Source organism: Rattus norvegicus, chromosome 6, assembly GCF_036323735.1.
Source record: "Rattus norvegicus strain BN/NHsdMcwi chromosome 6, GRCr8, whole genome shotgun sequence".
NCBI classification, from domain to species: domain Eukaryota; kingdom Metazoa; phylum Chordata; class Mammalia; order Rodentia; family Muridae; genus Rattus; species Rattus norvegicus.
The window spans coordinates 133,546,981-133,559,335 of NC_086024.1; the positions used below are offsets into that span (position 1 = coordinate 133,546,981).

The 12,355-nt window shown below is 48.1% G+C and overlaps 1 protein-coding gene across 4 annotated transcripts in view; it reads right to left on the reverse strand.

Moving 5' to 3' along the window:
• The window catches only part of Wars1 (tryptophanyl-tRNA synthetase 1), a 31,183-nt gene that overhangs the window by 6,518 nt on the left and 12,310 nt on the right, over nucleotides 1-12,355 (reverse strand). For all 4 annotated transcript variants that reach the window (NM_001013170.2, XM_039112404.2, XM_039112403.2 and 1 more), the window contains 4 exon segments: nucleotides 1,398-1,498; nucleotides 5,956-6,138; nucleotides 6,512-6,631; nucleotides 11,219-11,327. In NM_001013170.2, the coding sequence (NP_001013188.2) occupies nucleotides 1,398-1,498; nucleotides 5,956-6,138; nucleotides 6,512-6,631; nucleotides 11,219-11,327 (513 nt within the window).

Below are 12,355 nucleotides of genomic sequence, written 5' to 3' on the forward strand. Positions count from 1 at the left end.
CCACTGCTCTGGGTAATTAACCCAGTTAAAGGAGTCAACAATGGGTTTCCTCCCCACTGAAAAAAACTGAAGAAAGCCGAAACACACAGGAAGGGAGATAGTAACCGTCTAGCCCCCCAACCCCAGGTCCCCTCAATTTCCTCGTAGCATTTTTCAGTGTGCTCAGCTGTGTGCACACCATGCACTGCTGTGTAACATATTCTCCTTTAATGCATTTGGCTGTCATGGCTACCAGTGCCAGCCTTAAGGGCACAGCACCACAGTGGCCATTCCCAGGAGCTGGTTTCTCTTCATAACTCCGTAACAAGGCACCTCTCTCAATCTACAAGCGTGAATTCAGGTGCACCCTGTGTTTCTGTGCCTGTCACAGTGCACAGCACAAGGGTGAAGACTGAACACAGTGCCAGGGCAGGCAGGGCAGTGACTCTTCACAAGACACTGCTCCTGGACTGCTCACCTCAGCTGTGGGACTCCAGTGTCAGGTGTGTCTCAAAAGCACCAGGATCAGGCTCCAGTCGGTGGGAATGAATCTGACTGAATCATCCAAGAGGAGGTGAGGGGACAGGAGCACGTGAACACAGAGAATAGAGGCCCTTTCACAAGTCTCAAAGAGATGATGGCCTCCAAAGGCCAATACATTGGAATGTCAGAGACACATAGAGGACATACCATGGTATACAACTGGCAAATACTGTTTGTATCAGAGTGTGTGTGTGTGTGTGTGTGTGTGTGTGTGTGTGTGTGTTTGTGTGTACCACAGGAGGAAAGTACAGAGGGGTAGGAGGGGCTTACAGTTAGTCAAAACCCTTATCTTTATATATATTTAACTATTTATTTGAGATAACAAGCTTGGAATTCACTATAGAGATCAGGCTGATCTCAAAATCAGAGATCTGCCTGCTTGGCCTTTGAGTGCTGGTATTAAAGGAGTGCACCACCACACCCAGCTAAAAATTCTTATAACTGGGGAAATGGGCCCAGTGAACGCTCCCGTGGGAGAGCAGCAGATCCACCTGTCCTCCTGTGAGCCCTATAATGATTGAGGTCACACCAACATGTTGGAGAACTCCAGTCAGTCTTCTGTCTGTCTGTCTGTCTGTCTGTCTGTCTGAGTCTGGTGGAATACCCACTTCTGAACATTTTATATGAAGTGCTAGCATCACAGGTCTTGGGCAGGTGCTTTAAAGACCAGATAGTTGGGCTGGGCATGCGGCTCAGTGGTAGCATTTGCTCCATGCATAAATCCACAGAGAATGGAACGCATGCGTAGACGCACACACCAGGTATGTTCGTCAGCTCATTAGCTCAGGCTTTGGTGCTGCTGAGCTGTGCTGGTGGCTTCCTCTGAGCTCTGCCTGTTGCCCTGAGAGGGGTCCTCCAGCAATGCAGTCACTTACCAATGCAGTCACTGTCAGTGAAGCCAAAGATGCCTTTCACTTGGTTGAAGGTGACATGCTTCTGAATCTTCACCACGTTCTTGTAGAAGCCTGGGCTCTGCCTGCAGACACAAGTGGAGACACATCTGAGATGGAAGGCACCGTGAGACTGGGTATGAGTGAGGTGCAGTGCTGGAGACATTGGCTACCACGTGTTTTCAGCCCATGTTTAACAGGAACGTAGAAGTCATCTGCAGGCCTACAGCTAATGCAGCCACCCCTCTAGCCAGCACTGGGAAGACCTGTGAAAGGGTCAGAACAGAGGCAAGCGCAGAGGCAGAGAATGTACACATCTTGCTGGGCCAGTGTCCAGCATGCTGTGTGCATCTCAAGGAAGAAGTGACAACTGTCTGCTGACACGACAGTGTGGTCCACGTGTGCCCAGCTGGAATGCTTGGGAACCCATGGGTGCAGCAGAGGGTTTGCCCTACGGATGCTCCCCCGGCATCTGGTACCACTCCCCGGGCTACAGTGGTGCTCTGTCCTTTAGGTGGGGCTGGTGTCATGCCTAGCAACAGGGATGAACAACACTGGCTGGCTTGGATAACATGACTTTTCCAGACGGTGAAGGTCATGGATACGATGCTGAGATCTGTGGCAGCCATTCTGTACTGGAGGGAAAGTAGCCTGAGACAGATCATGGACATTAGCAGAATCCAGAGTGGTTCTTCTTTTACTAAAGTTTGATTTCTGAGCATTTTGTCTGCATACAGGTATGTATGTGCACCACGGGCATGCTCAGTGTTCGCAGAGTCCAGAAGCCTCTGAGACAGTCCTTAGCCACCACCTCTGGTGGCTTCTTACACTGGATTGTTGACAGCATTCCTTTCTTCAGCCTGTCCCTTGCTAGGCACTGGAAGGACAGAAAGGGGAATGTGTGACTGCAGGGTCTGGTGGGAGCTATGCTAGAGGCCAATCAAGTGGGAACCTAAGGGTTCTCTGGAAAGTCGGTTGGATTGTGTGTTGCTGGGGCAAACATGTAAAGGAACATTTCATTAAAGTGGACACGGGTGTGAAAGGCTACGGAAGGAACAGTTCACTGAAGCAGACCCAGGAGAGAGGATGCTCTCTAAAGCAAGCACGTGACAGGACACGTGATGAAGGATTCTTTGCTAAGGACACACATGTATTGGTCCATCTCACATTGTGTAGTTGAGCTGCACTTGTTGGAGCACCAAAAACCTTCTGGTGGCATGCTGCAGTTTCTTGCTACGTCCACAGACTTGGGCTGATTAGATGCACATGCTAAGGCAAGACCAGGCTGAGGCAAGACACGTGGAGGACACGTGATGTTTGAAGGGTATAAATAGGACTCAATGGACTGATGGAGACAGAGCTTGGCTTGCAGGTACGGCTAGCTGTGCAATGCACGTGGGTTGAGTCTTCACTGATCTTTGCTTTTCTGAGAGAGGCATAGCTGAGAACTTCTCCTGGTGTTCATAGCTGTCTCTTTTAGGTCGACTCACTGCTGTTGCTATCTCAACTCTACTGAACTGGACTGTTGGTGCATCCATGAAGTGTCTGTGAGTGGATCCAGCTGCTGCTGCTGACCTGTGAACTGAACTGCTGGTTTCCAGACAGCACAGACTGGAGTTGCTCCAAAGAACCTTGGTAAACATGTATCCTCTGGCTACCGCCTATTTTCTTCCTGTATCCTTTCTTTCCCACTACCTCTGGTGGGTGGTGGGCCGCAAGGGAGGTTAAAGCATTAAAGAAGCATTATTAAGAATAGGATTTGAGGGCTAGAGAGATGGCTCAGCGGTTAAGAGCACCCAACTGCTCTTCCAGAGGTCCTGAGTTCAATTCCCAGCAACCACATGGTGGCCCACAACCATCTGTAAAGAGATCTGATTCCCTCTTCTGGTGTGTCTGAAGACAGCTACAGTGTACTTATATATAATAAATGAATAAATCTTTAAAAAAAATAGGATTTGAAAAAACTAAAGTTACAGGCTGAACTCAGTGTGGAATTTAAGTACATTGTAACAGCAGTTGGGGCAGGTTCAGGACACTGCACTTGTAAATGGACTAAGGCACTGTTATGGAATGGCTTGCGCCTTCCACCTCTTTACTCATTAACTGCATAATCTTATCCATGGACATGCTACAGAGTTGTCTGAAAGGAGGGAACTTCTAGTCAGAACGCCCCCCATAAGATCCAGCTATAAGGGACTTTCTTTATTAGTGACTGAAGGGGTCCAGTCCATTGTGGTGGTGGTACATCCCTGGCTGGTGGTCCTGGGTTCTGTAAGATAGAGCTGAGCAAGCCATGAGGAATAAGCCAAGAAGCAACATCCCTTCATGGCCTCTGCATCAGCTTCTGCCTCAGATTCCTGTCCTGTGTGAGTTCCTATTGTGACTTCCTTCGATGACCTCTAAAACATAGGAAACTTGCTTTTGGCCCTGGTGGTTCATCACAGCAGTAGAAACCCTGACTAAGACCACACTGACATTTCAGTCCAGAGAGGGCAGACTTATAAACTGTCCATCAAACTGGAGATAGCAATGCTGCTGAAGAGAGTGCAGGGCCCAAACTACAAGAGTATGTGTGCTAAGAGCAGAGTGAACTCCTCTCGTCCCATGCTGGGGCACCAGGCAAGGCGGGAGTGTGGAAAACAAGGACAGGAGGGCTCTAGGCCTAAGTACACTTCAGAGAGCAGAAGCTGTGAGGGAGACAAAGTTCTCACTGCCTTGGCCAGCTGGGAGGCAGAGGAGGAAGATTACTTGTGCACGAGTTCAAGGCCAGCCTAAGCAACACATGGAGGGCCTCACAAATGAAAGCTACGGTCACTGTGTACTGCCAGCAGCCTGCCTGTGAGGGAGAGCCTAGCACTTGTGTCAGTTATTCTGAGGAATGAGAGAAGGCTGGCACACAGGGCATAGTCAGCTGACTATGTTACCATACACCACTGAAGAGCTGTGGTCAGATCTTCATCTTAGATCCACTTAAACTCCTCCCAGGACAGCAGATCTGCATGTTTACATGGAGTAATTAAAAAACAGTCTGACAGGAAAAACTGAAAAATTTGTCTCTCTGTGTTGGGGACGGGCAAACAAAAGATCTCAGCTGTTCCAAGTGCTGCCACGGCCCTGATCTGAACTTGATTCCAAGGATCCATATTGCAGAAGGAGAGAACTGTCCTACAAGATGTCCTCTCACCTACCTACCTACACACATTCCTCTCAATAAATAAGTGAAATGCAATTCAAATATATATATATATTTTGAGACTGTGTCTCATTATTTAGGCCACAGGGCCTCAAACCCAGAGAGATCCTTCTGTCTTTCCCTCCCTAGTGCTAGGATTAACAATATGCGCTACCACACCCAGAATAATAAAAATATTTTAAAAATTTTAATGATTTTCCTAGCTGGAAGAAAGATCAGCTTTCTTGTCGGGGTTTTTGTTGCTTCCAGTAGATACAGACTTCCCACTTGGCTTCAAGTATTTATAAAGGCAGCCTGGGGAAACAGACATCCAAACTCTCTGTGCCTCTAGGGCCCTTGTGTGCTTCCTCCTACCTGCTTTGGCCTAAGCATTGGCTGTAACATTACACAAGAGGGCCCTGAGCTCAAAGCCCACCTGACCTGCTGAGTCAACTCCCTTGACTGAAGGCTCACATTTTCTAGTGTTCAGGACTCGATGCCTCCCAAGACCCACCATGGTCCTAAGTCCCATCATGGTGGGGACAATCTGAGGGCCTCACACATAGTAGGCACATGCTCTACCACTGAGTCACTCCCCAGCACTCAGGAAGTGTCTGTGGGGCTAAAGACTGTTCATTACAGCACTTTATTCTTGAGTCAGGGTCTAACTGTGGCCGACTGTATGTATCAGTAGCCTGGGTGTGGGGTTAGAGGTATGTACAAGGTTTAATCTCATTCTTAGGATGGCTGACTAAAAACACCTCCCACCCACCCACTTCATTTCTTCTCACAGGGTCTTACTATGTAGCCCCTGTATAGTCTTGACCTCTTGACCCTACTTCCTCAGGCCCCCAAGGAATGGGACTGATTGTACGTACACACCAACACACTGCTTCCAAGTGTGATTTTACCATATTTTGTAGTCACTGGGGATGACATGCATGAATGAAGTATGCTGATGTAAACATGTGGGACTGTGCAGAGGTTATCTAACAAGTGCCACTCCCTTCTCTGAGGAAAAAGTCACATTGAAAGCGATAAGGCTACCAAACTCTCGGATTTGCTGTCCTTGGACACTATAGTGCAAAGTCCTTCACTATGACAGCTGAGGTAAAGCCATGACAACGTGGACGCATGTCTATGATTTCTGTAGATGTGGTTAAGAAGGCAACAGTAGATTTTGGCGTTACTTAATTCTTTCTATGTTCACATACAGATCTCCACCTCCCGAATTACTGCTTAATGAAACCAACACTCCAGATCATAAGAGAAGAAAAACTAGGCCATAACCCACATCAAGCATTTCAGGCTGGTCACGAGGTCTGCATTCACTTGCTCAGAAGGCAGCCAAACCCTTACCCCATACCTTACCCCATATACTCAAGATCAGAGAAGATGAACGTTTTGTTGACGTCAAAGCCACAGGCAATGATGTCCTTGGCATTTTCCACGGTGTAGCTGTATGCCTGTTCCAGAGTCAAGTCCTTCCACAGGTACTTCTCATCATCAGACATCTGGATGACCAGAGGCACATCGAACACATCCTGCAGCCACCTACGAAACACACATGTCACTCCATGCCCAACATGCCCTGCAGTCAGCCAATCCAGGGACACTGAGGTGGGAGACCCCAGGAGGAATGTCCCTTTATATCAGAATGCCCAAACATCAGGTTTGGACTACAGTGGGCCTACTGTGGCAGGGACAAGCAGTAGGAAGAGGAGTGGAGCAGCATGGGTGACTCCATGGCGGTGTGATCCCCCATCACACCTGGCTCTTACAGGGCGAGCCCAGGTGTAAACCCAGTGAACAGAGCACAGACAGCAAGGTCCTGGCAGCTCAGCCAACAGCAGCAGCCCTCGCTTCTGAGATGCTCTTCAAGTGCCACTGTGGTTTCACTAGGCCAGGTCACACGAGCAATCCTTACTTTGTGAAAATAAATGGGACGAGATGACCCAGATGCATTGCTTCGGAGGAGGGGCCCCTGCCTGTGTACAGGTAAAATGGCTTCTTATTTTCATAGGCATCCAGAATTTGATTCATATCTCTAAAGGAAAAGAGAAAGAAACAGATTTTTTGGCACTCAAGGTCATTTGTTAGTGAAAAGTGTACAGAGATGAACACCATAGATGATGACCACGGTTTGATCTCCCTGGGCCGGGACTACAATGACACAATTAACTCTGTGATGGCTTGTGTGACTAACTGCTTTGGGAAACCAAGTCATGAAGTTGGGAATAGTAATCTCCTAACAACAGGAATCTTACCTGGGCCACATGTGACGGCCCACGCCTTTAATCCCAGTGCTCAGCAGAAGGCAGAGGCAGGTAGAGCTCAGAATTCTGAGGACAGCCTGGTCTATCAGCGAGCTCCAGGACACTCAGTGCCACAGAGTAATGACTCTGTCTCCTAACAGATGTTTTAAAGGTGAGGATGAGTATGCCAAGTGTCCACTGGTACTTTCTAGAATGGCTCCAGTGACTGCCTCAAAGAAATGTACTTGGTGCTTTCCACAATCCTTGGGGATGGGAGACTCATCCAGTATCACACACTCCTCCCTTTAGAACCAACCACTCCTGGAACTGTAGAGACCAAGCCTTGACATCTCAGGGTTCCATGCAGGCCTAGCTTGGCGAGGACAGGAGAGTAGGTCCAGGCAGTTTAGGATGAAGTTCCCAGCTGCAGAGCTAACGTGGCACACTGAGAAGAATTTGAGAGTCACCCTTTCTGTCCCAGGATGGGAACACTGTCAGTACCATGGAGGTTGCTCCTTGCTAGCTGAAATCAGCATTAGCTTGAAGGCCTGTTTCTACCTGCAGATGCTGAGATCTGAGGCAGTATCCAGGACAGGTGTGCGCGCGAGTGCGTGCGTGCGTGCGTGCGTGCGTGCGTGCATGGTGTGTAGTCTAGGTGTGTGGGTAACTTCAGGTATTGTTTCTTAGGAGCCGCTTTTGAGACAGGTTCTCTTCATGGAATCTGGGGCTCACCAAGTAGGGGAGGCTGGCTGACCAGCGAACCCCAGGGATCTAGCTGCCTTTCTGTGTCTCCATCACACCTGTTTTGTTATACAGTCCCAGAGACTGAGCTCAGGTCCTCACGCTTCTAATGCTCTCACAACAAGTACTCACTAAACCATCTCTCTACCCTGGAGCTTGTGTCCTCTTCCTTGGTTTAGGTTTTTTTTTTTTTTGACAGGGACTCACAGTAAAGCTCTGGCTGTCCTGGAACTCACTCTATACCAGGCTGGCCTCGAACTCAGAGCTCCCCCCGCCTCTGCCTCCTGAGTGTCGGGATTGCCCCACTGTGCCCCACCTTCTTTCTTTTCTTTTTTAAAGTTTGTTTTTACTTAAGTGTGTGTGTGTGTACATGTGTGTGTATGCACATTTCTGTGTCTGAAACCAACTAAAGGCTGGGAGTGAGCTGTGAGGCTGTTTCTGAGCAGAGGTGCTGCAGACGAAGAATAATAAATAAACCTCCTTCCCTGGGGCTGGACAGGAGAGTCTAGATAACAGTGGGGTACAGCCAGAAGAGGTAATGCCTGACTGCAGTCTTGGTACTCTGGGGTATAGGCAGAAGGGTCAGGAGTTCAGGGAGCTTCAGTTACATAATGAATTAGAGGTCAGCCCAAGCTATCATACCCTGCCTCAAAAAAGAAATGAACAGACAAAAACCATTCTGGTGCTACCTTCTCCCACGATCTAGGGGAAAAGGCCTACCAGTAGTGCTAGCTGCCGGTTTCTGCCTTGTGTATACTGTGTGCTCTGCACATTGAGAGATAGGAAGGGTCTTATTTAGCTCAGCCTGGCCTTGAACTCACTGTGCAGTGGAAGGTGACATTTAACCCCTAATTGGCCAGGACTAGAGGTGCACATCACCTTCTCGTTTCCTGGCTTTCTGAGCCAGGCTCTTGCTGTGTGGCTAAGAGTAGCCTGGGAATCTCATTCCTGCTTCCCCTCCTGGTGCTAACACATGCACAGCACAGGGCTCAAACTCATTCACATATCTTTTTTATTTTGGAGACAGGGTCTCACTATGTAGCCCTGGCTGGTCTCATCTGTCTGCCATTGGGGCCTCTTGACTGCTGGGACGAAGCCACCACACCGGCTTCACACAGTGAATTTTAGTGGGCACATGGAACAGAGAGAAGCCCCGCCCTGAGTTGCTTTTCAAGTGGCCAGAGGGCGTATCATCTGGTCACTGGGCAAAGGCCCATCTCACGCACGCCCTTCCCAAAGGGCCTTGTTAGATGAGCTTGTAGGTGCCTCTTCACAGACAGCATGAGGTAATGGGCTCTGTCAACCTCAGAACGTTCAATGCCTTCCCTGAGCTATTACATAGGAGCACAGTGGCAGGCAGTGAATCTCTAAGATGTCTGAGACTATAAGATCAACACCATGAGACAGCTCAGTGGGCAAAAATGTTTGCTTCAAGCTGAGGACTGGAGCTTGCTTCTTGGGAGAGAACCAAATCCCACAAGCTGTCCTGTGACAGCTATATGCAATGGCTAAACAAACACATACATCCACACAATAATAGATTAGGAAAAGAGCAGAATATCTGCATGGTGTTTTCACCAACAAAAAGAATAAATTATCAATCAGAAAACCCCACAAAGGCAAGTTTGGGAATGTGGGTGTGCCAGTATTCCTAGTAGGACTGTGAGCTCCAGGCTATCCCAGAAAACTAAGACTCTGCCTTGGCATAAGCAACAACAGTTCTAGGCCAGCTAGGGCTGTACAGCTAGACCCCGTCTAATAAACAAACTAAACCCCAAACCCAAGACAGTACTTTAAGATCACAATATTCACCAAACTGGCTAACAGATCTGGAACACCATGTACACTGAAGCCCAGGAGAAAGCTTGCTTTGTGCTCAAGACCAGGCATGGTGGTGCACACAGGTGGGTCAGAACATTACAGGTCACGTTAGCTTTTTCAATAGCCAGTCACTGCCCACCGTAGGGAGTGACTGGAAAACTTTGGGACTATCAGGTAATGTTTTTGGAATGTTCTAAGCAACCACCAGTAGCAAAGCCAGGAATGGCATCAGATGGCAACTGAGGCCTATGGCAGAGGTCAGCCTGAGTCCCCTCCCACCCCGGTCATGACTTTATTTTGTTCTGAAGTTATTATCACCCTGGAACAACATGGTGTTTCAGGAATGAATCTGTCTCTGGACTATGGTCACTCATATTTATCTTATTTTCCAAGGGGTGAGAACTATGTTTTTGTATTGACAAACCTCTGTTCAAATCTCAGAGGCCTTTTTTCTAGAAAAGAAGAGGCTGGTTTTAAAATTCACACAGAAGTGTAAGGAGCTAAAATAATCTTGAAGAAGAATGGAGCTGGCAGATATATTTTAACTCAGAATTTGCTGGACTTGCTCTCTTTCTATTTCGGAGATAGGGTCCTCAAGTTTCCTAGACTGGCCTTGAATTGTCTATGCGGTCACAGATGACTCTGAACTTCTGTTCCTCCTGCTTCCACCTCTTTAGTGTGGGGATTGTGGGTGTGCCCCTCACCCAGTTTTGGGAGACTGCTGACAGGGAGGATTCTCTGCTGGGAGATAAAAACCTCTGTACTGAGACACCAGCAGTAGTCAATACTTTGCAAACGTTAAACACACACACACACACACACACACACACACACGTGTGCGCGACAAGGTTTCTTTATGTATCTGGCTATCCTGAAACTATGTAGACCAGGCTGGCATCAAACTCACAGTGAATCCCTGCCTCTGTCTCCTGAGTGCTGGGATTAAGGGTATGTGCTACCACACCTGGCCACAACTTTTTTTTTTCTTTTTTCTTTTTTTTCGGAGCTGGGGACTGATGGCCACAACTTTTTAAATTGTATTTTATGAATGTATTTGTGTTTCTGTGTATGTGTGTTCATACCATGGACTTAATGTCAAAGGACATTCTGAGGGAGTCTGCTTTTCTCTCCTTTCCCCTTATGGTCCTGGGAACAGCACTCAGTAGCATTGAGTCTGGCTTGGCAGTAGGCACCTTTACCTGCTGACCCATCTCACTGGCCCAATTAAGAAAATACTGACTGTGGGCTGAGCAGGACCCAGAACCCTCTGCAGATATGCTGTGAAACATTTGGGTGGGAATGTTCTTTTCTGAGTGCTCGTTGAAGCACAAGTAGAACAGAACACCCCGACCTCAGGTCATCAGTTCCATGAACTGAGCTGAGGAAAAGCAATCTGTGGGATGGAAGAGGCAAGAAGTCTTCTAGAACTTGCCCTTCTTGATGTTATCTGCACAGAATTTATGGTCCAAAGCAGGGATTCTCTGCCCCAAGGGCTCAGCTGTAAATGTCTCTTGATGTCATTCATGAGGGGAGGATGAGCATGGGTAACTTCAGGAAGCCTCCTGCTTACTGTGTGGGAAGTCCTGCCGTTGGAGGGACACGCCCTTGCTCTCACGTCCTTTTATAATTCACAGCACAGAATAGGACTGCATGTTAGGGATGACCTCCACTGTAAAGTGGGTGTTCACAAAAGCTGAGGCCTTGCAGGGATGAGGTGATTCCACAATGAGTTACTACAGCAGCCTCACTTTGCCCAGGTGCCAGGCCCCCCCAGCATCCCCAGTTCTATGAACCCAGAGCAGAAGGAGGGTCCTGACCGGTGGGAGAAGAAGATGCCCCGGCGCAGGAAGCGGTGTGGCCTTTGGCCCGTGGCTCGCTCGATTCGGTTTATCAGCTCCTTGTCAATTTTGCTGCTTCCAAACTGAACTGCAAAAAACACCAGGAAACAGAAGAGATGACTTTCTTAGATGCAAAAGGCTTAGTAACCTGTCTCAATGACCCTGGTCTCCTTAGGCTCTGGGCTGTAATGCTTACCCCCACAGACAGGGAAAGGACCTTTGTAGCAAAACAGCGAAAGGGGTACACCATACACTGTATGCTATTTGCCTGAGTCTAGACTGTGATGGGAATGCACTCAGAAAGCAGTCTTGCTGCTAATTCAGACAGACAGACAGACAGACAGACAGACAGACAGACAGACACACACACACACACACACACACACACACACACACACACTCTCCTTAAGGTGTAGCTTACCCTGACAACAGCTACAATTCCCACATTTCTCAAACTGCTGACTTAAGATTCATGTTGGTCCTGAAGAGACTCTCCCCTCAGTGACAGTCTATGTTTTAGGTTGCTGAAGTAGTTCTTTTTTTTTTTTTTTTTTTTTTTGTTCTTTTTTTCTGGAGCTGGGGACCGAACCCAGGGCCTTGCACTTCCTAGGCAAGCGCTCTACCACTGAGCTAAATCCCCAACCCCATGGTTGCTGAAGTAGTTCTGATGGAGACATAAACACCTCAGTGGTTTCTTCCTTGACAACTGTCAATGACACCCGTGGACAGCCAGCGCCTGAGGAAGCGTGTGATGGTGAGCCCTAGTGAGCCCTTGGTAGCACACAAGCCGACTGTGATGGAGCTCTCCAGTTCTGAAAGAGCTCTCACACTAGGGAAACCTACCAGGTTGCTCGCATCAGATCCCAATTTTGAAATATGTCATTTTGTGTCATTTAAAACTTTGGTCTCTTGGGGCATAATCGATGTGTCCCAGGCTGTCACTGAACTATGGCCAAGGATTACCTTGAACTCCTGACCCTTTCGCCTGCACTCTTAATTGCTCATAACAGGCATGAGCCGCCATGTTGGTTTATTGTTATCTAATTTTAAATTCTTTGTGACTATAATATACAATCCAGGATCTATTTGTTTCTGATATTGAAGCCTTTTACTTAG